At 36.0% G+C, this 24,659-nt stretch overlaps 1 protein-coding gene across 1 annotated transcript in view; it reads right to left on the reverse strand.

Annotated features, from left to right (window-relative positions):
* The window catches only part of HMCN1 (hemicentin 1), a 436,837-nt gene that overhangs the window by 181,723 nt on the left and 230,455 nt on the right, over positions 1 to 24,659 (reverse strand). Inside the window, exons 23-33 of the mRNA XM_029935183.1 lie at positions 23,951 to 24,078; positions 21,527 to 21,799; positions 19,067 to 19,162; positions 17,400 to 17,594; positions 15,985 to 16,115; positions 15,673 to 15,820; positions 13,322 to 13,448; positions 9,805 to 9,959; positions 2,026 to 2,304; positions 1,241 to 1,522; positions 393 to 501 (exon numbers count right to left, since the gene is read on the reverse strand). Coding sequence (XP_029791043.1) covers positions 393 to 501; positions 1,241 to 1,522; positions 2,026 to 2,304; positions 9,805 to 9,959; positions 13,322 to 13,448; positions 15,673 to 15,820; positions 15,985 to 16,115; positions 17,400 to 17,594; positions 19,067 to 19,162; positions 21,527 to 21,799; positions 23,951 to 24,078 — 1,923 coding nt within the window. The remainder of the gene's footprint in view (positions 1 to 392; positions 502 to 1,240; positions 1,523 to 2,025; positions 2,305 to 9,804; positions 9,960 to 13,321; positions 13,449 to 15,672; positions 15,821 to 15,984; positions 16,116 to 17,399; positions 17,595 to 19,066; positions 19,163 to 21,526; positions 21,800 to 23,950; positions 24,079 to 24,659) is intronic.

Below are 24,659 nucleotides of genomic sequence, written 5' to 3' on the forward strand. Positions count from 1 at the left end.
GAAACTTAAAAAAATTGGTAAACACAAATGCATGGTAACTTCTTCTATTTCTCTAATACATCCAGTACATTTCTTTTTATTTAATCTTCATTAAACATTTCAGTTCTTCAGGAAGATCTGACACATACTGCTTACTAATCTGTCCCTATGATCTGAAAATGTAATTTCTAAGAGCATAAATGGAATTCCTCTAATTAAGCAGATTTTAGGGGCCCTGTAATTATAGAGCAAAAGTTGCCTTTTTTAGGTAGAGTATGTCTTTTAAAAAAGGGACATAAAGAATATAATTTTACATGGCCACCTTTTAATGACACAGAACTTCTTTCAAGATAGCTCTAAAACACTCAAAAAAAGAAGCAGGAGGTACTTAGAAGACATACCAAAACCCTTACATGATAGTTGGTGTGGGAGAGCCTGTCACTTGACAATCTAGCTCCAGTAAGTTATTAACCATCACAATGAAGTAAGATGTTTCATCTCCTCCTTCTATAGCTGGTGGCACTAGAAAACAACAGAGATGTAACATACAAAGAAATGTACACAAGAAAAATATACTATCTTTTTAAGCAATACTAAGTTGCAGGTTAGAAGTTTGACAAGTATCATAGGGATTTGATACATGAAGGAGATTTGAAATGTAAAATATATTTTATCATACATACTTATGAGGATCAGTGAATGTATTTTTTGACATACTGTGGGGTTCTCTCAATTAATCTACCACTCAGGTACTGCTGATGCCATTTGAATATAAAGCTGGTTCATACTTTATGTTGCTTATTTTCATAATAATAAGAGAAAGGAACCTCACAAATGGGGCCTCTGTTCAAACGCTTTCAATATATACAGAAATAGAGAGTAAAAAGGTTGCAAGATGACTCCTAAAGCCCAGAGGTGAAGTCTGCTCTTGTCTAGCATAGTGCTCATGGCAGGGGACCATGTCATTACTCACTGCAAGCAGATATTGTCATAGATGTAAAATGCATCAATGCATTCACAAATACAATGTGTGCCTATCAAAATCGTGGAAGATTTACATGGGTTCTTATATCTTGGGACTCTGGTGATAAATCCACCACTCAATAAGCATGTCCAAGGTTGAACAGATAACTGAACCTTCTCTAAACACTGTTTCATGATTCCATGCCCAAAACAAAAACAAAACAAAACAAAAACCATTTAATAAAATGGTCAGGTTTTGCTATGAGTCTGGAATCCAGATCGTGGCATCCTTATTTACCTAAGACATCAACTTCGTATTTGATTTCCTTTTCTCCTGCCACACTGGTAGCCACACATACATACAGTCCCCGGTCGACTTCTAGGGCGCTCATGATTTCTAGTTTCTTCCCACCAGCTTCGGTCCGGATGTTGTCACTGGCTTTCACAGGTACTCCATCTTTTAACCAGGTGAGAACTGGAGGAGGGTTACCAGTAGCTTTACACTCCAGTGTCAGCGAATGAGCAATAATCACTTGCTTATTCAGAGGTACAGCCAAGTCACCTTCAATCATTGGAGGAACTAGGTAGAAAAAAAGTAGTATTTCAGGCATCTTTGAAATCCCAAAGGAATAAAGATTTTGTTTTCATGTAATTGAACCACAGGAACTATATACATGTCTGTCTCCTTCTAAGCTGTTAAGAAAAGAATTTCTTGGGTTAGCTGATCTACAACTATTGTAAATATTGTGGGGTACTCTGTACTACATCTGGCTTACAAAGGGTAGATAGCAGCAGAGAATGATCCTAGTCCTAAAAACAACTTTACCTGGTCCATAAAAATCAAATGGTCTAGATGCCCCATGTGCCATGGACAAATGGCTGGGCAAATGAATGAACTGCTTCTTGCTAACTCTATCTTTTTAAAATATTCTTCCAAATCATGGGACAAATTCTTCCAATTTCTGTCCATGCATATTGAAATGAACAAATCTTCCAGGACTTTATTAGTGAATGAATTAGATGTTGGCATATTAGTAATCATAGGCAGAAAGGTATATGATTAAAGCGCGTATTTTTTCTTACCATAGACATCCACGTGGAATGATTTTTCAGCAGTTCCAGCAACATTGGTTACATGACATGTGTATGTTGCTGAATCGGAGACCTGGGCTCGAGGGATATGAAGAAATTGTCCTTTATCCATATAAAGGGCTTGTGAGCTGGATATGACTGGCTGGCCGTCCTTATACCAAGTAATAGCAGGCATTGGAAGTCCCCGAGTTTCACACTCCAGTTTAATCATGCTGTTGATCAATGCCGATATTTCTGTAGTGACATTCCCTCCTTTAATACTAGGTGGAACTACAAAGGATTGCAGAACAGAAACAAGTTTTCTAAGCTTTAGCATCTGCATTAGACTCTTAAATGCTGTAGATGTTTAAAGAATGCATTTAAAGTAAATATGAATTAAAGACAATTAGAAAGTCAATGATTTATCTGATGATAGTCAATTACCTGTCTTCTCAATCTTTCTAATAACCCTTCTCTTAGGTTTCAGATTTCAGTAAAAGCAGAAAGTCACAGGTTTAGTTGCAGGGGTTCAATTAAGTCCAATAGATCATTACAGTAACTAAGAAAGTTATGTTGAACAAACAAAGCAAAACAAAATAAAAACCCACTTAGAGTAGATATATTTGAAATGAGGCCAAGGAAACAACGAATGTCACATCCTGTACAACTGCATGCCTTCCCTGCACAATACTGAAGGTCTAACTGCCTTCAGAACGAGCTACTAGGAAGAGCTGTGGAATCTTCCAACTTGGGCTTCTTACAGGTTTTTCTTTCATTGCTGCTTTTTTTTTTTTTAGCTACCAAGAGTTCATTCACTCAACTATCAGTTATACCCATCTAATCAGCTACATGTGTATCTTCCATAATTTAGCAACCACATTCCTGGTCTCACAGCACATGAGAACTCTGCTGTTGGAAAAACAACTCAAGTGGTTCAATCCTGCTACATCTTTTGACTGTGGTCATTCCAGGCTTGTGCTACAACTGCAACGAGTTAAAAGAAATCAAATGGATGTGCCTGAACTGAGAGTACCTTAATATTATTGTTTGAAACTTTTATTTTTGAATAGGGTATGTTCTAGAATGCTTTTCTCATGGTTGGACTAAGGTTATAGGATTTAGGGGGAAGATCAGAGAGGTAAAATGCCTCCTCATCAGATCATATCAACAGTTACAAATCATCAGCATGACTTATCACTGATGATGTGAGCCTTAATAATCTGGTTGCGGTAGTATTTACTGTTTCTCCCTTATAAAGTTACTTTCCTTTTCTCCATTTTTGGGGGAAATGGATCACTCTTTTCAGCCCATACATATGGGGTAGGGAGTTAGGTTCTACTTTCTTGAGAGGAAACTAGCTACCTAATTTATTTGGAATTATCCTATATAATTTTGTTCTTCCTCCCCAATTTAATCACTTAGTAATGTATTTATATCAATATGAGCTCATGGAAACTTATTTTATACTTTGGGTTATAATCTAAATACTACATTGTTTAATTTGTTGCTCAAATTGATCCAGTTTGGACCACTGGGAACTATTTCATTTGGCTCCTCTGTTCCTTTGGCATATTCAGGCCATTCTACTGTTTTAATACTTTTTTACCTTCTGGCCCTACTTCATGCTCTAGGCTCATCTTGTACATTCCCTGCCCTATAGTGCCTAGAATTAACCACGTTTCTAAGAAGCTCTGGCTCCTTTGAGTGGAAAAGGATATTAGAAAACAAGAACTGGGTGCTGAATACAGTACATAATATTTTCTGATTATCATTAACTCAAGGTGACAAAGATTCACATGCACGTTTTTTGGTCACACATAATTTAAGGAAATATCTACTACACTGTGAAGTAAACCTAGGGGTGGAATGATTCTCCTACAAGGGTGTTTAATCTATAGCTCAGGGAAGCCAACTACAGTTAAACAGCCACACATGGAGTTGCTCAGAATACATTTTTCAATGGTTGGAAAAAAATCAAAATAATACTAATACTATTTTGTGACATGTAAAAATTACATGAAATTCAAACGTCAGTGTCCGTAAATAAAGTTTCATTGGGATATAGTCCCATTCATTTGCTTACACATTGTGTATGGTTACTCTCTCCCTCTAACACCTGAGTCAGTTGCAAAACAGCAAATATGGCGTTCTCATTGCTTCTCCTTCCTGCTGAGCTCACTATCGATTTAAGTGACACAATTATAACTCAACAGCTTTTCAAGTTGACATGCATATCATACCATGATATTTTACTTTATTTTTATTCTCATTGCAGACTTCTCATGTCAAAACAAAAAGAGAAGAGAAAGTAGACCTTAAAACATTTTTAAAGCACAACACAGTGGGGATTATTTTGTTACAAATGAATGGCAAAGCATTGCTTATTTTGTAATAATATTATTGCTATTCTGAAAGTTTACAATATACATCAACACTACTAGACTCATCATTATTTCCAATTCAAAAAAAAAAAAGAACAGTTGGATAAATCAGAAAATGTAAGATGGATTGACTCATAACAACAGGATTTCTTCTCAAAAATAGAAAGTCAAAATGAGGCTAGAACCAAAAATAAGTCTCTGAATGGTTCAGTTCCTATGTTAGCCAAACAAGAAAAGCCATTTACAAATAATGATTTTAATTAAAATCGGGGATGATTAATGTCAGTAGTCACAGAAATGTGTCCACAGAAATCTTAAATCTTTGAGATTATTAGCCTTTCCATGAAAATAATTGCTTAAAGAGACAAGGATACTGGGAGCAACGTTGATAGTTAATTTTTTTTAAAGGCAACTTTTCTGAACAGTACTCTTGGCTCTTGACAAACTAACAGATGGTATTGATACCGCTTTTTGTTTGAGGAGTCAATGCCAAGTTTGAAGAAACTAAAGAATTAGTCTCTAAGGAGAGTCTGCATGGAACAACTACAGACAAAAGATATTTTTAAAGAAGTTAAAAAAAACACTAACGCATTATAACCTGAAGTGGAATATTCTAAGATATGGTACTACTGATGGTAGCAGGAAAAGGCTTAGACAAGTTTACAAAGCTGATTAAAATATAATGTTTTAAAAGTCTACATTCCTTGTGTTACTTATCAGCGAGCACTCTATGTAAAAGGCTCATATGTTCTTGAACCAGAAGTGTCCATGGTAATATTTCATTTGGTCTTATGGGCTTAAATATCATCAGTTCCATTAATTTTTGTTATAAGCAGAAGCTGAATATAAAGACTTATCTACCATTGAGTAGTTCAGTGCCTTAGTGGTGTAAAGCTATATTTTAATTTTTTGAGTTCAGTGCTGAGACTATTTTTTCTGAATGAAAAGAACTGTTCTCAAACACTATTATTGAATGCCACTGAATGATTCCGGAAATTAGTTTTGCTACAAACTCTGCTAATGTTACTTAATTATCAGATCAAAACAGCATGTAAATGCAAAACTATGGTATAAGTTTTCATTCTGTTTGAGTCACAATTACGTCGTTATATTTCTACATTTCCTGTGCTGTCAAACAAAACTGAGATCTCCGTTGCCCTACAGATTTGCCCTGGATTTATCTTCTGAGCCCAAATTTCACTTTCAGCAATGTTTTTCAGACCCTGATACAAATACAAAGGAAATCTCCACATTCAAAGTTCATTTATCTCTGAGAATGAGGATCTTCCAAACAACCTCTAATTGTTCAGTCTGCCTTATGGCATGCTAAGAGTCAACTATCAAAAGAATATAACAGAATTCTATAAATGCTTCCCAAACAAGGACGATGGTCATTTAAAAGAATATGTTTGTGAACTGATATCAGTATTTGACAGTGTCTGTCTACATGAAAAAAACATTTCCCAGGATGAAATACATAAAATCTCATTACAGATCAACATTAATGGATGAACATTTGCAATCAATGCAGTGATTGCATTAGTGAGAGGGATCACTAACTTTGACCTCCAATTAAAATGTTACTCTCTTCCCCCAAAGAATCCGATTCTTCTCATCTGTAGACTTGTAGTACCAAAAAAATTATAATTTAAAAAATTTCCTGAAAAAAGAATTTCCTCAATAGATAATTGGTAGAAATTTACTTCTGTCTTGATATATAAATACCTACATAATATCTTTGACTTTGTCTCATAGTCTGCAAAACCTAAAATATTTACTATGTTTTTCTTTATAAAAAAGGCTTGCCAAGTCTTGCTACAGATAATTAATTATGACAAATTCAAGCCATTTTGAAATCTTAAGGAAGAGCATTTTATTCACATTAAAATTTTTAATTTTGTTTTGAGACTACTTATGTCATATGTTACTCTGTAAACATATATCAAACTTTTGGTTCAAATTGCCTAAATCAGCTGGCTAGCCTAATTAGTTGAACAACACATTAATGAAAGCAAGAACATATGTTCACATAAGTCCCTATTCTCCATGAATGTTTTACAATGGAATATCATTCATACTAGAAATGATACATTTTAAAAAAAAACTGCCTTTGTGAAATTGACAAAATTACTCAAAGAATAGTTCTAATTGACATCAGAACAATTAGAAATAAACTACTGCTTAAATTTGCTAATAAATACTACTTCCTACTTCAATTTAATTCATATATACTTTTCTGGGACCTTATTTCTGTTTGAAGAAGATTGTTACAGATAAAGGTTATAAACACGCTGCACATTAAAATGCACCACACATATACACTCAGAGACTTAAACACACTTTGCGGAAGCACTTAGACTTTTTAAACTCAAACATGGACCTCAAGTTAAAAATCTTTGCTTCAGAACTAATAGCTATGCATTTACACAATCTCCCCATACTATATTAAAAGCTCTTTTATTTCCTTCCTTTTTTCACATCTTTCTCTACCCTCTTTCCCCCTCCATCTTTTATTTTTCACCCTTATTTTGTCTCTTTTTCTTTCCTTATTTGGACACAATGTACATTTCTCCTTTTCAAGGGCATCACCTGTTATGTCCTCATGTTGGTATGTAAATAAGGAAAACAAATGAATCAAATGTAGTACAAAACACATTCTCCATCTAAAATCTTCATAAATATTCCTCACAGCACAACTATGGTATCTGTTTCATTCATTCTTAGGAATAAAAAGCATTTTCATAAGTGAAATAAAATGAGCTTAAGATTACCCACTTGGAGGTGCAGGCAAGCGTACTAGAAAGGGGATGCATTACTTCCTGAATTATGATAATCAAAACTGCACAATGTCATAATATCTTTCATCTCAGACAATCCTAGAAATTTTAAACATGATAGATCCCTCTCTTCTGGGTGCCTAAAGGCATCATATAGACTAAACAAGAGGATCTGAAATAAAAGAACCCAAGTCCTTTAGAATTGGGTATCTTAAAGAATCCCCAAAATGTATTCATCACAGACACTGGGAATGATACAACGATGTAGAGAAGACTACTCAAAAGCTTAGGGGAAATTTTGCACCTATTATTTGAATGTCTGGTTCTGGTAAGGGCCATTGGTAGCAATAACAATTATGTTTAACTTGGATTCATAATCACCAATCTTTTACTAATGTTACTCTTTTTTGGAAGACATGTCTTTTCATGATTAAATTCTTCCAACGTTTCTATTTATAGATAGAAATGATTTAAAAGCATGCATTAAATAAAGTCTCTTTGATTCAAGAGAGTTACTCAAACGTTATATGAAGACACTAACATTAAAAAGGGAAGTTTGCAATCTAATAAAGTTATATAGAAGTCAAGCTAGTAAGCCAAGACAATCACTAAGTAAATAATAAAAAATGATTAACAGTTATTAAACTCTCACTATAAGCCAGGTAACCCAGTAAGGTATCTGGTTTTTGATCCTCACAATAACACGATTAAGTAGGTGCTATTATTATCCCCATTTTACAGATGAGGAAACTGAAGATCAGAGGGATAAGGCAATTTGTCCAAAGTCATAAAGCTAGTCAGTGACAGAAACTGGATCTCAACCCAAGTCTGCCTGTCTCAGAAGCCCAAGTTCTTACCAATGATTACATCAGTGCTGTCCAATAGAAATATAATGCTAGCCATCTATATAATAAAAATTTTTCTAGTAGCCACGCCAAAAAAAATTGAAAATAAACAGAGGAAATTAGTTTTAATAATACATTTAAATATTTATGTTTAAATATATATTTAAATATTTATGTTTAAATATATTTAAATAGATGTAATCAATGTAAAATTATTAATTAGATACCTTACATTATACTTTCATATTAAGTCTTTACTATCTGGTCTATATTTTATATTTACATCTTGCCTCAATTTGAAGTAGCCACACTTCCAGTGCTCAACAACCTCGTGCGTCTAGTGGTTACCATATTGGACAGTATAGCACTAGACCATTCATTACGTTATTAGCAAAAATTTCTTGAGAGCTACATTAAAATAGGGAACATGCAAAACTATGCCCTGCTCTGATGAAGTTTAGCTTTCCTTGGAAACCAATAGGTAAATAAATCCATAACTAAGCAATAATCTATCAGACAGTGATATGTGTTATGAGGAAAATAAACTTGGATGAAGTAATAGCAACTGCATGACTGATTGGATTGGGAAGATCCTGTAAAGAGGTGACATTTCTGAAGTAGCTAAACTTTTGAGTGGCGTACACTGTGGCGAGACAGAAATTAGTGCAGTAAGAAGCATGACTGGCCTATTGAATTACTGGGTAATTTCTTGTGCCTGCAATATCATGTTCATGTGTGTAAAAAAAAAAAAATTAAATGACCTTGGAATTCACTTGCCTTGGGGAATATTGAGACTTTTAGCAAAATGAGGGCTGAGTCCTCTGGTAGGGACTTAGCTGGAAGAAAATAGGGGCACAAACATAAGGGATTTAAAATATCACCATGTGATAAGAATAAAGATCAAGATAGTTTGAGAACAGAACAGCTGAATGGTTTGCATGCCATTGGCTTCACTCAATTCATGTATCTCAATTCGTTTTAGAGGTTTCTGGGTTTTTTAAAAATTTTTTTAATTTTTAATTTTTTTATGTCTTTATTTTATTTTGAGAGACACACACAGAATGTGAGCGGGGGAGGGGCAGAGAGAGAGGGAGACACAGAATCTGAAGAATGCTCAAGGCTCTGAGCTGTCAGCACAGAACCCAACGTGGGGTTCAAACCCATGGACCTTGAGATCATGACCTGAGCTGAAGTTGGATGCTTAAGCAACTGAGCCACCCAGGTGCCCTTCTGGGTTTGTTTGTTTGTTTGTTTGTTTTAAGCCTTTTAAGGATTTAGACATTTGGCTTATTTATATACTACTAATCCATCAGGAAACACTGGACCTGTTGAGGTCACCTGACACCATCAGAAAATCACCACAACTCTTGAAGAAATCCATACTAATGACAAAATACATTAAAACTGGATGTAGGGGCGCCTGGGTGGCTCAGTCGGTTGAGCCTCCAACTTCGGCTCAGGTCAGATCTCACGTTCATGGGTTCGAGCCCCGCGTCAAGCTCTGTGCTGACAGCTCAGAGCCTGGAGCCTGCTTCGGATTCTGTGTCTCCTTCTCTCTCTGCCCCTCCCCCGCTCATGCTCTGTCTCTGTCTGTATGAAAAATAAATTTAAAAAAAAACCTCGATGTAATTATCTAGTCTAAAACACAAAAACTAAGATCTTTCCTTTAATGTAAGTTGCAGTCCAAATTATTCAGCATTGAATAAAAGAACAGTTAACACTAAACCCTGATTTTCAATAATAGTGGGCACTGGTAATAACAACAAGCATAAGAAAAATCACACTTACTATAGACCGTCAGTTTTATGTCCTTGGCTTGTTTGCCAGCTGCATTAGACACAGCACACTGGTAGCGACCCTTGTCACTTCTTCGTGCATTCTTCAAATGTAAAACTTGTCCCCTGTCTAGAAGTTCGATATTAGGATCTTCTGAAAATAAAGGCCTAGAAAAAATAAATTTCATTTCATGGGTCCATTTTTATTTTCCTATATTTCCTCTTATTAAGCACAACAAAAATCATTAAGCCCTAGGAGGTTAAAAATATGAAACAAAGTTGTTTTTTTCTCTATGAATCTGAAAAAATAAACAATGATATGATTAATACTCCTACTCTGAAAAATGGAATTATTAAATTATGTAATTTCATAAATTAAATTATTAAAATATTCACTAATGAAAGTTAGATAATGATTACTTTGAGATGAAAAGTTCCCTCATTTCACACTTCTTTGTTAAATATTAATAGAAACTGATAGTGTTTCATTGTTTCTTCCATTCCTCCCCCTCCTTCTTTTCCTTCTTCATCTATTTTATTTGTTTTCATAGCCAAAATTTCTATCATCATTTAGTAAAGTAAAACTAAGAGTGCAGGAGCTGGAGGCCAAGGAATACTATTTTTAAACCAGTATCATTATAATACCTGGAAAAGTATTCACAGTAGAATGAATAGTTATTACTTACTAAAGGCAATGTTCATGCCAGCTTTTCAGAAAAGTAGATAGATACTGTAGTAAATATGAATGCTTTTATAATCATAAGTACAAAATACTTATGTCAAAAGCAACTCATATGCATTTGTTAAGGAAGTCTTTTCCTACTATGCAGAGTCATTTATTGAATATTATAAAATGCTCACTTTACATAACTGGCAGCAGCTTTATGTAATACTTGAAACATCATGGCAAGTCTATAATATCCTATACCTTTTTTAATGTTTATTTAATTTTGAGAGAGAGAGAGAGAGAGGAGGGGAGGGACAGAGAGACAGAGAGAGACACAATCTGAAGCAGGCTCCAGGCTCTGAGCTGTCAGCACAGAGCCCGATGTGGGGCTCAAACCAGAGATCATGACCTGAGCCAAAGTCAGACGCTTACCTGACTGAGCCACCCAGGCAGCCCCTAAGATTCATACCTTTAAAATCCACTGATGTTCTTTCAGGAAGACCCATAGCTAGTTTTTAAAAAATTTGCAGTGACTTACTTAGCCCATGATAAATAACTAGATGCACTGCTGGATTAGAGGCCTCATCAGACTATGGGACTGAATGGAAACACATTTAATTTTCTGTGGTGGCATCCTTTAGATTTCTTGGTATGTCACTTTGTAGGAAGCTCCCAAAAGCTAAGAGAATAAAGTACCTTAGTTTAATGCATTTTAACTGTTTTTAAAAAGTGAATACTTGATAATGTTACTCAAATTTAACTAACTTTAAAACTTTTAGGGGCACCTGGGTGGCTCAGTCAGTTAAGCAGCTGACTTCAGTTAAGGTCATGATCTCATGGCTTGTGAGTTCGAGTCCTGCTTAGGGCTCTGTGCTGACAGCTCAGCGCCTGGAGCCTGCTTCAAATTCTGTGTCTCCTTCTTTCTCTGCCCTTCTCCTGCTCATGCTCTGTCTCTCAAAAATAAATAAACATTAAAAAAATAAAAAAAGACTTTTATTGATCATTAATTTTGGAAGTAATATAAAAATTTAAACAAACAAAAAGTATTATAATAAGAAAAGGTCCATTTGATTTATTATCCCTAATGTGAGTCTTCTCTCTAGATGTCTCATCATCATAAGTTTGGTTTGCCTTCCTTCACAAGTTTTTTTTCTAAACATTTTCACCCTTAAATGTCTTCCCAAAAGAATCTAGTTCTTATGTATAAATGGTATTGCTTTGTTTTTTTCTACTTTCTCTTTTTTAACCTGACAATAGCTGTAGAGATATCTTTGATACCTATAGCTTGATCTTACCCTTTTTAGTTGCTGCATAGTGTTTCAAAATATGACTATGCTGTAAGTTACCTCCTCATCTCCGAATATTAGGAATTTTCTGCCACCACAGTGTTGCAGGGAATATTACCTATTGTCATACCCGTCCTGGTGTGGGTGTGCATGAGCTCTTCCCTCTTCTAGATCCTGAAAGTGTATCTGCCACATGACAGCATATGGGCCTTTGAATTTTAACAGATATCAACAAATTGCCTTTCAGAGTACTAATTTACTTCCCACACTCTTGCCAAATTTTGACATTGTTTGAGTGTTTATTTATTTATTTGTTTTGCCAATCTGACCTGTGAAAACCAAAATTCGTGTTATTTTTGTTTATATGCTCCAAATTATTGACAGTGAGCACCTTTTTTTTCTTCCCAGTTTTGATTTAAAGTCCAGTTTAACATACAGTGTAGTATTTGTTTCATGTGTACAATTTACTATTCAACACTGACATCTAACACCCAGTGCTCATCACAAGGGCCCTCCGTCATGCCCATCACCCATTTAACCCATCCCCTCGGTCTGTCCTCTGTTGTTAGGAGTCTGCCTTATGGTTTGCCTCTCTTTTTTCCTCCTATGCCCACCTATTTTGTTTCTTTTTTTTAAATGTTTATTTATTTTTGAGAAGGAGAGACAGAGTGAGAGCAGGAGAGGGGCAAAGAGAGAGGGAGACACAGAATCCAAAGCAGGCTCCAGGCTCTGAGTTGTCAGCACAGAGCCTGACACGGGACTCAACCTCATGAGCCGAGCTGAAGTCAGACGTTTAACCGACCAAGCCTTCCAAGTGCCCCTCCCGTTTTGTTCCACATATGCATGAAATCATACAGTATTTGTCTTTTCTTGACTTATTTTGTTTAGTATAATACTCTCTAGAGTATCTTTTAATACAGCTATTGCTTAACTACACATTTTTAAATTGCCTGGTGATACCCTCCATACATTTTTCTATGTTGTCATTTTTACTGATTTATTAAAAGTTTGCATACAACCCTTTATTTTATACAATGTAAATCTTTACTCTTTGCTACTTAAGCCTTAGACACCTGTTCTCAGAAACCATAATGATACTCAAATTGAGACCAGGCTGTGAGAAATAAGCACTCATGAACATACGAATCAATGCAGCCATCTCATTGTGGGCAAACCTCAGGAGCCCTTGAAGTCTGGGAAATATCTAATTGCTCATTTGTGATTGTTTCTTTTTGCCCATTTATAGAACTAGCTTAAGTATTCATCTTGTCATAAATAAATTTTCTTATAATTCAAATAATCCCATGTAAAAGCAAACGTTTCTCTGAATTTGGATCTTGCATTTTTCACTTTTTATGTTTGTAAAATAAATTCCCAGCATTTATAGTGTTATAAATCATTAGAAAGAACAGTATTATGAGACTTTGAGGACATTTCTCAACAATATTGTTTTCCTTCATGTTCATTTAGTAATATTTATGTGGGTAAAATAATTAAAAGGGAGGAAATCCACATGCACTTACATAACTATTTTCTATCAGCCAGTCCCTTGCAACAAAGAGAGAAACAGTACTCACTTGCCATCTTTGAACCAGTGAATAATGGGGAAGGGAGCGCCACTGACTTGACATTCAAGGGTGGTGTCATGGTTGAGGACAACAGAGACTTCACTTGGGGAGCTGGCACCTATTATGCTGGGAGGAACTTGAACAGAGACATTTTATCATGAAAATCTATGATTTATCAGAAAAGAGTGGGGGAAGGGAGAGCAGATTATTAATGATTTCCACAGTATTTCAATAAGATTTTAATACTGCAAATAAAATATCACATAAAAATACCTTTCATATTGCATCTGTGGACCCACCCAAATGTTAAATTTAAATATAGGAACACATTCATGAAAAATTTGCTAGCAGGACAATTACTTGCAAGAATTATGGGTGGTTAGAACTAACTCATTTTGAGAAGAAGTAAACCCATGTGCAAAAAGAGTTGGGAATGTAAGTGAGCAGTGAAGCTCATAAAGTACAATTTACTACTGCTATACATTTTGGAAAATGAATGACACAATCAATATTAATCTTATACAGTTCAAACTGACATATTACAACATAGTGCTGTTTAAAGTATATTACCCTTGTTTCTTTTAAAGAACCCCTGGGCTATGACCGGATAGGGGACGGAATATGAAAACGATTATGCTAGTTTTATTCTCAGAATTATCCAAATATTGAAGAATTCCTGTACACTTCCCAGACTTTCAAATCCTCTCCTTTCATATCCTGTTAAGATGTTTGGTCTTTATCTTCAGAGCAATGACCAGCCACCCAAGTCGCTCTCTCGGTAGAGGAGGGACGTGATCTGATTTGTGCTCTGAGATCACACTGGCTCGGGAAGGAAGGGTGGATTTCAGTGGCAAAGAGGGGATGAAGGGGAGCAGTTCGGAGGCTACTTTAATTCGGTTTATAAATGATGATACTTTCACAGTTGGAAATGAAAGAAGTAGATAGTTTAACATTGGATTAGGAAGTAGACCTCACAGGATGTAGCTAGACTTCTTACATTGGGGAGGAGGAGACAGAAAGGATGAGCACCAGGCTGTAGCAGAGGCCAGTGGGTGGACGGGGGTGCTGTGATGGGGATCGCTGAAGGTGAGCACACAGATACTCACCGAGACCTTTCTGTTTGATACACCACTAAGACATTCAAGTCAAGACATTGTGGAGAAAATAAGATATATATTCTAAGAGCTCAGAGAAGAAGTCTGAGCTGGAAATAAAAATTTGGGGAGTCATCAGCACATAGAATTCAAGGTAAATGAGAGCCAAGAGAAATAATCCCATTGAGACTCATGATAGAAAAGACTCCCTGCTTTGTTTGTTATAGTCTGTACTTAAATATAATAAGAATAATTTGACAGAGGAAATGCAAAGTATGTCAGGCTCTGAGAAGACTAATGAGAGGGATTATTTTTAGGCTAAAGCAGTTTAAAAATGGTCATTTGAATGCAGCATCCTTTCCAGACTTCACTTCCACCCCAGCCTGACAAAGCTGCGCCCATTTCGATGAACAAAATATTGAAAAGGGAGGAAGTCATTTTATCACAAAGTAAACTTTAATTGGCACATATAATTTCATAAGCTAAAATTACAAAACTTTAAATTTATATTTACCATTAAAATTTTATAAATGTCTCATAACCCAAGTTATACCCCAATTCTTTTACCCACACTCAGAATTTTCCCCTCTTAATTAGAATCACAGCAGAGGTGATTAAATTATGTGTTAATTAGAACGCAGAAAAAAGAGCATTTGCTACCTTCTCCAGTTCAAGTTACAACCTAGCGGCTTCAGATTCGCATTAATGAGTTTTACTCTGCATCGTTCCATACAGATACCCCCCAGAGAATCTCCTGCCTACCTAACAGGAGAAACTGACGAGAGTAGTAATTTACTATTTTATGTATAAGGCAGTACCAAATACCCACAGATATCTCTGTATAAATAATTAATAACTTAAAACATTCTATATCATATAATTCCAGTTAAACAATCTTAAAGACAAAATAACGGAAGAGTAAAACAAATTATATTTCTCTTATTAATTTATTTTTTATCTCTTTGCTTTTTCATACTGTCAGGTCCAATCAATTATAAGAAATGCACCTGAAAACTTTAATTAATTAATTAATTTATTTATTTATTTTGAGTGAGAGAAAGTGAGCACAAGTCCGGGAGCGGCAGACAGAGGAGAGAGAAAATCTTAAGCCGGCGTGGTGCTGTCAGTGCAGAGCCCAGTGTGCGGCTCAAACTCAAGAACCATGAAATCCTACCCTGAGCCAAAACCAAGAGTCAGAAGTTTAACCGACTGAGCCAGCCAGGTGCCCCTGAAAACTGTAGTTTTTTAAAAGACCATTTCCCTTACCTAGCACATCGATGTTAAAATACTTCTGAGAAGTGCCTGCCATATTAACTGCTTTGCAGGAGTATCTTCCTGCGTCCTCTGGAGTGGCTCTGAAGAGCTTTAGTATCTTTCCATTGTTCACAATCTGAATACTGCTGCTTTCAGTCACCTTCAAAGGCCAAAATGGTCAGTGTTATTTCCAATCCTAATACAAATGCATAATTAAGAATTGATGTAAAAGTTTTATATCATTATTAGTGAAAAAGTCACTTCTGAATGCTTTGTTTCAGAAACAGAGGCAGGGGCTATGCACCTTTTGATGTCTTCATTTACCTGGACGTCGTCTCTGTACCACATAATGATGGGAGAAGGAGTACCTCCAACTTCACAAAAGAGACTGGCCAGGTGATTGACCAACACAGATACATTTGTTATTTGTTCTTTATCTTTAATTACTGGAGGAACTGCAAAAAGAGAGAAGTCATGGCTAGAAAGTTTTACAATAAATATTATTTATCAAGTTTCTTTACACAGGCCTTCAGAAAGCAAATGCTGAGATATGTGTTAGTTAGAAAGGCCAGTCATAGTTTAAGCACATGCCTTAACATAAAGTGAAATATCTTGACCAATATATTTATAAATAACTCTTATTAAATTTTTACTTTAACTGTCAGTTCAGAGTTTTTCAGTGAAGATAAAACTTAGGATACATCTAAGGAAGAGCTAGTTATTCCACATATCACTCAAAATGCAAACTGCTAGGGACTTAATTAATGTGGGACGGTCACTGCTTTCATGATGGAAGTGCATATTGCCCAGAGTCTGTGAAAGCCAATATTCATGAAACTGTATGCATATATGTAGGTATTTTAGAGAGACTACACGAGTGGAGAAGAGGGGCCAAGGGAGAGAGTTAGAGAGGGAGAGAGGGAGAGAGAGGGAGGGAGAGGGAGAGGGAGAGAGAGAGAGGGAATCTTAAGCAGGTTCCACATGAAGCCTGATGAGAGGCTTGATCCCATGACTCTGGGATCATGATCAGAACTGAAATGAAGAGTTGGAAACTCAATGAACTGAGCCACCCAGGCACCTCCATGAAATTTTAAAATGAACATAACTTGTGATTGATGCAAAATGAAAAATGTACAAGTATTTCAGTGAGGTGTTACTTATACTAACAAACAATTGGTAGCACCTACATGTTCATCATTAATAGATGAAGGTTAAGGAAATCATGGCACAGCCAGTGGGATGCTATGTAGGTATAAATAACGGTTAGGAATATTGAATAATCCCCAAGACGGATACGTTAGTAAAATAGACAAGTGTAGAGTCATGGATACAGTGTTCTCCTATATGTTTACCTTTCTATACATAAAAAGAATAAAACATATATTCATATTTTTTTACATATAAAATATTTTGGGAAAACACACACACACATATATGCACACAAAGCTAATAAATTTCTTTGCCCCTAGAGAAGATAAGTAGATAGCTTAGCTTAGGCCATGAAACTTCTGACTTTCCTACCATTTGAATTCTGAATAAAGTCACAATAAAAAATGTATGTGGAATTTTAAATCAATCCATCAATCAGTCAGTACATTCAGATGGTCAGTTTTCTGTTTGATAAAATTCTATTCACATTAATATTAAATAATAATACATTACTAGAATTACATATATATAAGAATTTGAAAATGTCACATATTCAATGATATGATTTTGATATTTTTATCTATGTTTACCATGGACTTTGAGGTTATATTTTTTTTCTGTGGTTCCAGCTTCATTGAGTGCCACACAGATGTATTCCCCATTGTCGTAGGGTGTAACAGAAGCAATGACCAACAATGCGCCATCTTCCGAGATAGAAACCCCAGGCTCTCTGCCTGTCAGCTCTCTACCATTCCATATCCATTTGATGGTTGGTTTGGGGGTACCTAAATAAGAAAACAAAGCTTTGTAATATTTTAAATAAAATTAGGAATCATTACAACATACCATGTATATTGAGGAGAAATAAAAATTTTGTTATAACTATAACTTGTAAACTAAGGGACTGTGCTACTTTCAAGATATTTCTCCTGGCATGAAATGTCAAAGAGATTGATATTTAAGGCCTCTAAATCCTGATCAGTCCTAAAGACATTCAGAAGACAGTAAGCAAACCAAAGCATTTTCTTGAGTAAGTTCACGGTCATTAATTGGGAAAAAACTATATTAATCAAATGAGAGAGTTTCATGGGTGAAAATAAATGAAGAACAGAAAGGAAGAGACTATCACAGAAATACAACATAAAAATTGCCCAACCACATGCCCAATATGATGTGTAGAAGTGATGCTTTATAATTAACATTTAAATTTTTTTTAAATCTTTATTTTTGAGAGAGAGAGAGAGAGAATGAATCTGAAACAGGCTCCAAGCTGTCAGCACAGAGCCAGACACAGGGCTCAAACTCACGAACCGAGAGTTCATGAACTGAGTCAAAGTTGGATGCTTAACCAACTGAGCCCCCAGGTGCCCCTATAATTCACATTTTACATAGGCCTTATATAGTAGAGATGAACACTCTACTACCCACACATATCTGGTGATCTCATGCTATTAAACATAGGATAATTAGGAACAATTCTTAACTTCTTATATAGGAAAGAAAGTTGGGGAAGCAGAGAGCAGGACTGATTTCCTAAATTTATTTATAGACAAAGAGTAAATGGAAGTGATGTGTTCATGAGTAAAAGTGATAAAACCATCTTGAAGTACATAATTGAGCCAAAAGCACATACTAGAAATAGACAGATATTAATTCTGTATTAAGAATATATTTACTTAGCAGCAAGGAGTCAGGCACTATTCTAAGTATTTTTAAAATTTACTTAATATCTATAAAAATTTTTAAGGACATTAATTTAATATGATTGCACATTATTAATAATCTTACATTAGTGGGTAATAAAAATATTAAAGTAATGGCATATAATCCAAGACAAGTACAAAAGAATGGCAGAATCTATAGAATGTGTCATTAAGGCTAACAGACTTATAAAAGTAACTATGAAAGTCATAAAAAAAATAAGACAAAAGAATTGGTCTTTTTCAATGTGTGGATAGTAAAAGGCTGACTGATGAGTAGCATAAACTAAATGGGAAAGATACTAGATAAGACAAGTTTGAAATAACAGGTCTTTCATTGAAGCAAATAAAATATCTGTTGGGGATAAATATCTATTCAAAGAGCTGTTATTTAAACAAAGGATTACAAAAATAAAAGAGGAATTAATTGCTATTATGCCCATATGTTTTAACAAGGACCAATAAGTAAATCTTTTTATAATGATGTTTGGGTTCAACAGAGAATTCTGAAATAATATAACTTTATGCTAATGCCCATATGTCCAAGTACTACACACCTTTTGCAGGACATGGAAATGCGATGCGTTGGTTGGCCACTCTTTCTTGGAATGGAGTGTTATATGGAGGTTCTAGATCTTCCAGTGTAGGCGGTTCTATTAGAAACATAAATGCATTATCACAGGCTTTCCTTAAGCAGGATCAAACTCTCCTGAGGCATTATCAACCAGCTACATTGGTGAACTGCTCTCTTTCCTGATTCCTCTTTTATATACCTATTTCTAGCTGCCAGATATTTCTAGGGATGTCACCCATGGATCTAAAACTCAAAATGTGACCTAAGGATCTAAAACTCAAAATATCCCCACCCTCCAAATTTACTATTTTGTGCCTCCCACAATCCTGTTGTGTTTCCTTTATTCCCTCGGTTAAGGTGTCATGCTATCCCCATTTTTCTTATGTTTTCCTCCCTTACTCCTGACCTCCAAACCCAATCGTATAGTGCCATATGTTCATCAACTATCTGTATCTTCCTCTATCCTTAAGGTCACTGCTGATTTCAAACCCTGATTCCTCTTGCTGAAATTACTTTAATAGGCTTCTTACTGAAATCCTTTTCTCAAACGTGGTCCTCTTTGGAGTCACAACTTACAGAGTCCTCAGAATACTCTCTCTGAACCACAAATCTCATTTTGGGGCTTCCCTGATGAAAATCATTTCTTGTATTCATTTTGCCTGTAGGATAAAGTTTCACACCTGTTCTTCCTTCAGTGAATCCAACCTCCCTGAACACCCTCACTATCCACCCATTTCCTGATGAAATTTGGGAGCCTTTCTTGAGTCTTCTATCTTCTTCACTCCCTGTACCCAGTTGGTCACCTTTCCTGATGATTTTCTCTTCTAATTACTTTTTGAGTCCCTTGTCCTCTTTCTCCCAGTCCAGTTACCATCATCTTTTGCCTGAGCTACTTCGTAGCCTCCAGCTGCTTCTCCTCACCTTCTCTAGCCAAACCATTCTCTCCCAAAAGAGTGATCTTTTAAAATCCACACCTGACACACCATTCCCCAGTAACAACCCCTCTGAGTCTTTTCACTGCACACAGAATAAAGTCTAACCTCCTTAATTAGGTTTCTAGATCTTGGCTAATCGAGGTTCTTAGACCTTGGATAATTGGCCCATGACTATGTATCCAGATTTACCACATGTTACTCAACACTCAGACTGAAATGCGGCCAGCTGGCCTTGATTGATTGATTTATTGATTTATGCCAGTATATCCAAAATGTCACATTTCCTCTTCTCCACATTCTATATCCTTCTCCTGGAAGGCTCACACCACTCCACCCCACCCCACTGCATCCTTGCCCACCACCGAATATACTTCTGTTCCTTCTTCAAATCTCAACTTGCATGTCCCAATCCTCGAAAGCCTTCTTTGAATTGTCTTTCTTTAAAAACTCTTATACATCTTCTACCATTTCATGACAGAATTAACCAGTTCTTGTTTATGATATTATCTTATAAATATCTATCTCTCCCATTGAACCATAAACATAAGCACTCAATAAAGTTTGCTGAATGAATGAATGAACTGGATAAGCTCTCCAACAGTGTGCTATCCATCCATACAAAATTGCAATGGGGCCATTATGAAGTACTATGTACTTAGTATGTACTATGTACTTAGTACTATGCTAAACACAATACTTCCTTATCTTCTCTTCTTGCCTTTCTACTGTCATTATCTCTGCCAGGACTGCTCTTCCCCTTAGTTTCCATATGGCTGGTTCTTTCTAGTCAACAGATCTCACTCCAGGTATAACTCCTCAGAGAAGTCCTACCTGACAATGCAATCTAAAGTAGTAAACTGCTGAGAACATCACCCTATTCTAAGTTTCTATACAGCACTTCTCATGTTCTGTATGTCTTGTTTATTTGCTTGCTTTCTGCCTATTCACAATAGAAAAGCTTATGACAGCTGGTGATTTACTTTTCTCACTACTTTCTCCTTATTGCCTAGGATATGACAGACCCCTGGCAAAAGCTCGATAAATATTTGTTGTTTGAAGGAATAAATATTGATCTTTAAAGCCTCAAAACAAGGCCAACATCATTAGGGGAACACAGCAGACCTAGATTTTTAGGGGTCAATATTGAATGCACGCTACCAGTATGAGGTGAAATCCTAACTCCAGTGCACTCTGTTCACAATTTCTCCCAAACCAAAATTAGTAGGTGGGGTACTTATCTAGGATTGTTTCCATTATTGACATCATCCATGGCAACTTCATTTTTAAAAGTAAACATACAAAAACGGATGTTTAGTAACAATATGGTTTCACTTCTTTCTAGAATGGCTTTCCTTTCAAAGTTAAGTCAAGAGTCATAAAAGTTATAGCAATCTTCCAAAAGGGATCCAAGACTATCCAAGATTATATATTTTGTATAGACTCCAGGGTTTTTTTTTTACCGACTTCCCATCCCCACCATACTTATATTTTCTTATGGCCTAAATCACCTTGGACATGTAGGGTTATTGCCGATTCATCACTGCCTGCTATATTAGCGGCAACACATGTATAGATGCCGGCATCAGAGAGCATGGCTTGGTCGATGCTTAAAGTTCCATCTGAACTGATAATATTCTGCCCTCCGTCAACCAGCATGGCACTTCCACCTCTAAACCAGGTGATTACAGGAAGAGGCGTCCCTTGAGCATTGCACGGAATGTCCACTCTTTGACCAACTTGGACTTTCATTAGTTTAGGACCACGCTGTATCTTTGGAGGAACTAGAAACAATTGAACATTAATAATCCAGTTAAAAACAGTGTTTTTAACACTTATTTATTTTTTGAGAGAGAGAGAGAGAGAGAGACAGAGTATGAGCAGGGGAAGAGTAGAGAGAGGTAGACACAGAACCTGAAGCAGTCTCCAGGCTCTGAGCTGTCAGCAGAGAGCCTGACATGTGGCCCAAATCCATGAATCCCATGATCATGACTTGATCATGACCTGAGCCAAAGTCAGATGCTCAACTGACTGAGCTACCCAGGCGCCCCTAAAATCCAATTTTAAACAAATTCTTTTCTTTTCTCAGTTTAAATGAGTACTCTTTACCAAGAGGCAGCAAGAAAAAGTCAAACGGTCTCAGGATTTGGACGCAAGCTTAGGCCACTTACTAGCTGTGTGATCTAGAGCAAGTCAGTACATTTCCTGAAGCCTGTTTTTTTGATAATCCAGGCCAAATAACCTAATCAATACCAGTACAGCAAGGATTATGGGAAATAATAAATCTAAAACCCCTCATCCCAAACTTGAGGAAAAAGCAAGCATTTAAAAATGTTAGGTTTCCTTTAATTTATAAATAATTTAAAGTTTAAAACTCCCTTAGAAGGCAAACTAGATGATTTCTGTAATATAAGGGAGTAAAAGAAAAAGCATTTCTCTTCATGTACTCCTAGATTTTGTTCTCTTTGGGGAAGGTTTAGCCAGACAGTAAGAAAAGCTTGTCATTTAAAAAAAAAAAGTTTCTCATAAAAGCCTTTGCTAATTTCAGAGAAGAAAATCAAACTGAGTATTTCTTGTCTTTATGTACCTTCCTTTAGAAATTTAAATGAGATCATTTATTGGAAACATTGTCAATATTACTGTGACTAGAGAAAGGGTTAACACTAGGCAGGGAGAGATAAGGAGCCTCGGGGAGGCAGACTGCTGCTGTGAGCAGGAGGCTGGGAAAATGCCAGCGGCAGTGGAGCTGGGGAAAAAAGAGGATGAGGTGAATCTGTTCCGGACCTGCCCGAGCTACGTGCCATGCATGAAGTCTCACAAACGTTCTGATCAGGTCCCACTAAAAAGTCAGGGACGGAAATCTTCAGCGGCTACCCAGTCGGAAACCCTCTCACTCTTGAGAGCTTCCTGCTTTCCCTCAATAAACTCTATCACTTTCCTCACTCTCTGTTGTCCCGAGATTCCTTCCCTGACTTGGTGAGACAAGGACCAGAACCTCTCCCACCCTCCTGTAACAAGTGGGTTCCACACACCCGCATTACGCACTGTAGAATCAAGTTGACTTACTTTATATAATTAGAATTGATGTACCTTACAATGGGGCTCAAAAGCCCCATTCTTCTGTCTGTTTTTTCTAACTTAATATTTAACCAATACATTCTAAAGGTTGTTACTTAGGACAACCTTATCATTTTGACAGGATTGTTACCATCATTTTACAAAAGAGAAAAACTAAAAGTAAGAGAGGTTAGATAATATGCCCAAGATGCCGTAGAGTTTGTAAATGACAGAATTCTATTTCAATTCCTCTTGTTAACAGGACACTATTACAGTGATTGATCTGACAATGAAATTCAGCCAATACCATCGGAGAGTATCTTTTCCCAATATTTGAGTATCTGGCACCTGGCTGACAGAGCATGAGCTCAATAAGCATGTGTTGAATAAGTAAGTATTTGGACAGACCATGGTAAATTGAGGGAATCAAACAGATTAACTAGAAAGTTTTTAAAAAGTTAGAGTCCCAGGAAGCAGAATGTTTTCAGTTTCTGAGTTCTTTGAAAATTGAAAATGATCATATAAATACTAGTAAATTCTTCTTTGATAACTCACATTCACTTCCACAAAAAGCCATAAGTCTAAACACATTTTTTTTACTGTGTATTAATAGTAGTCATAAGTGGTTGTGGACATTTAGAAAAATTGAGAACCAAAATTTTAATACTGTTCATTTGAGGAAAAGGGGAAAAGTTGTTTATAGACGGCAGATAAATGATTCCAGAGTAAATGAAAGAGAATGACAAGTATCCAATTTTAGAAAATTTTTCTCTAATTACTCTGTATCCAATTCAGAGATTAACTATGAAAGAAACTTGTATGATGGGTTTCTCTGTGACCAGTACAAAGGTATTCTATGCCCTCATTTCAAAACTCACCATAGACACTTAGTTTAACAGACTGAGTCACATTCCCAGCAATATTTGTGGCAACGCAAAGATACATCCCACTATCTGAAACACGAGCGTCGATGATCTTCACTGAACCAGACGGGAGGAATGTGTGCCTGAAAGAAAGAAACCTCATGGAGACCACAGAACATGAGAATTTAAATATCCCCGAGGCAGCTGCCCTTCAGTGTGAAATCCCGACTCTGCAAGCAGTTTTTGAAACCATCCCCCATCTATGTTTTTATTTACCTTAAAACTCAGTGATTTTCACAATTATATTGTGTATTGTGTATGATATTCTTGCAAACACAAAATCAGATTTTGTTTTTACCTTTAGATATAACCTCATAGTCTGACGTCATCCCAAAACTGGACATCTCTCTGCTTTATTAACTTGTAACTATACATAGCAAATATATATTTTAGTAAATTTTGACTATATTTTGATTCTTATTATTTCTTTTGCAATGCTTCATTAAAAAATTTAGTGTGTTAAAATAAAAGCAAAAGAAGTACATGCATAATTCTTAAAAATATATTGAATATGTTTTTCCTATAGAACAATAATGTAGTTGTGGGAACTAGATCTACATATAAAAATGTTATTATGTTTATTGTATTAAAATAGCTTTAAGAGGAGAAGGCCAGATAGAGCTATTCAAAGTGTTCTACTGGCCCAGAGACAGAAAAATGAATA

The sequence above is a fragment of the Suricata suricatta genome, chromosome 3 (assembly GCF_006229205.1).
Source record: "Suricata suricatta isolate VVHF042 chromosome 3, meerkat_22Aug2017_6uvM2_HiC, whole genome shotgun sequence".
NCBI lineage: Eukaryota > Metazoa > Chordata > Mammalia > Carnivora > Herpestidae > Suricata > Suricata suricatta.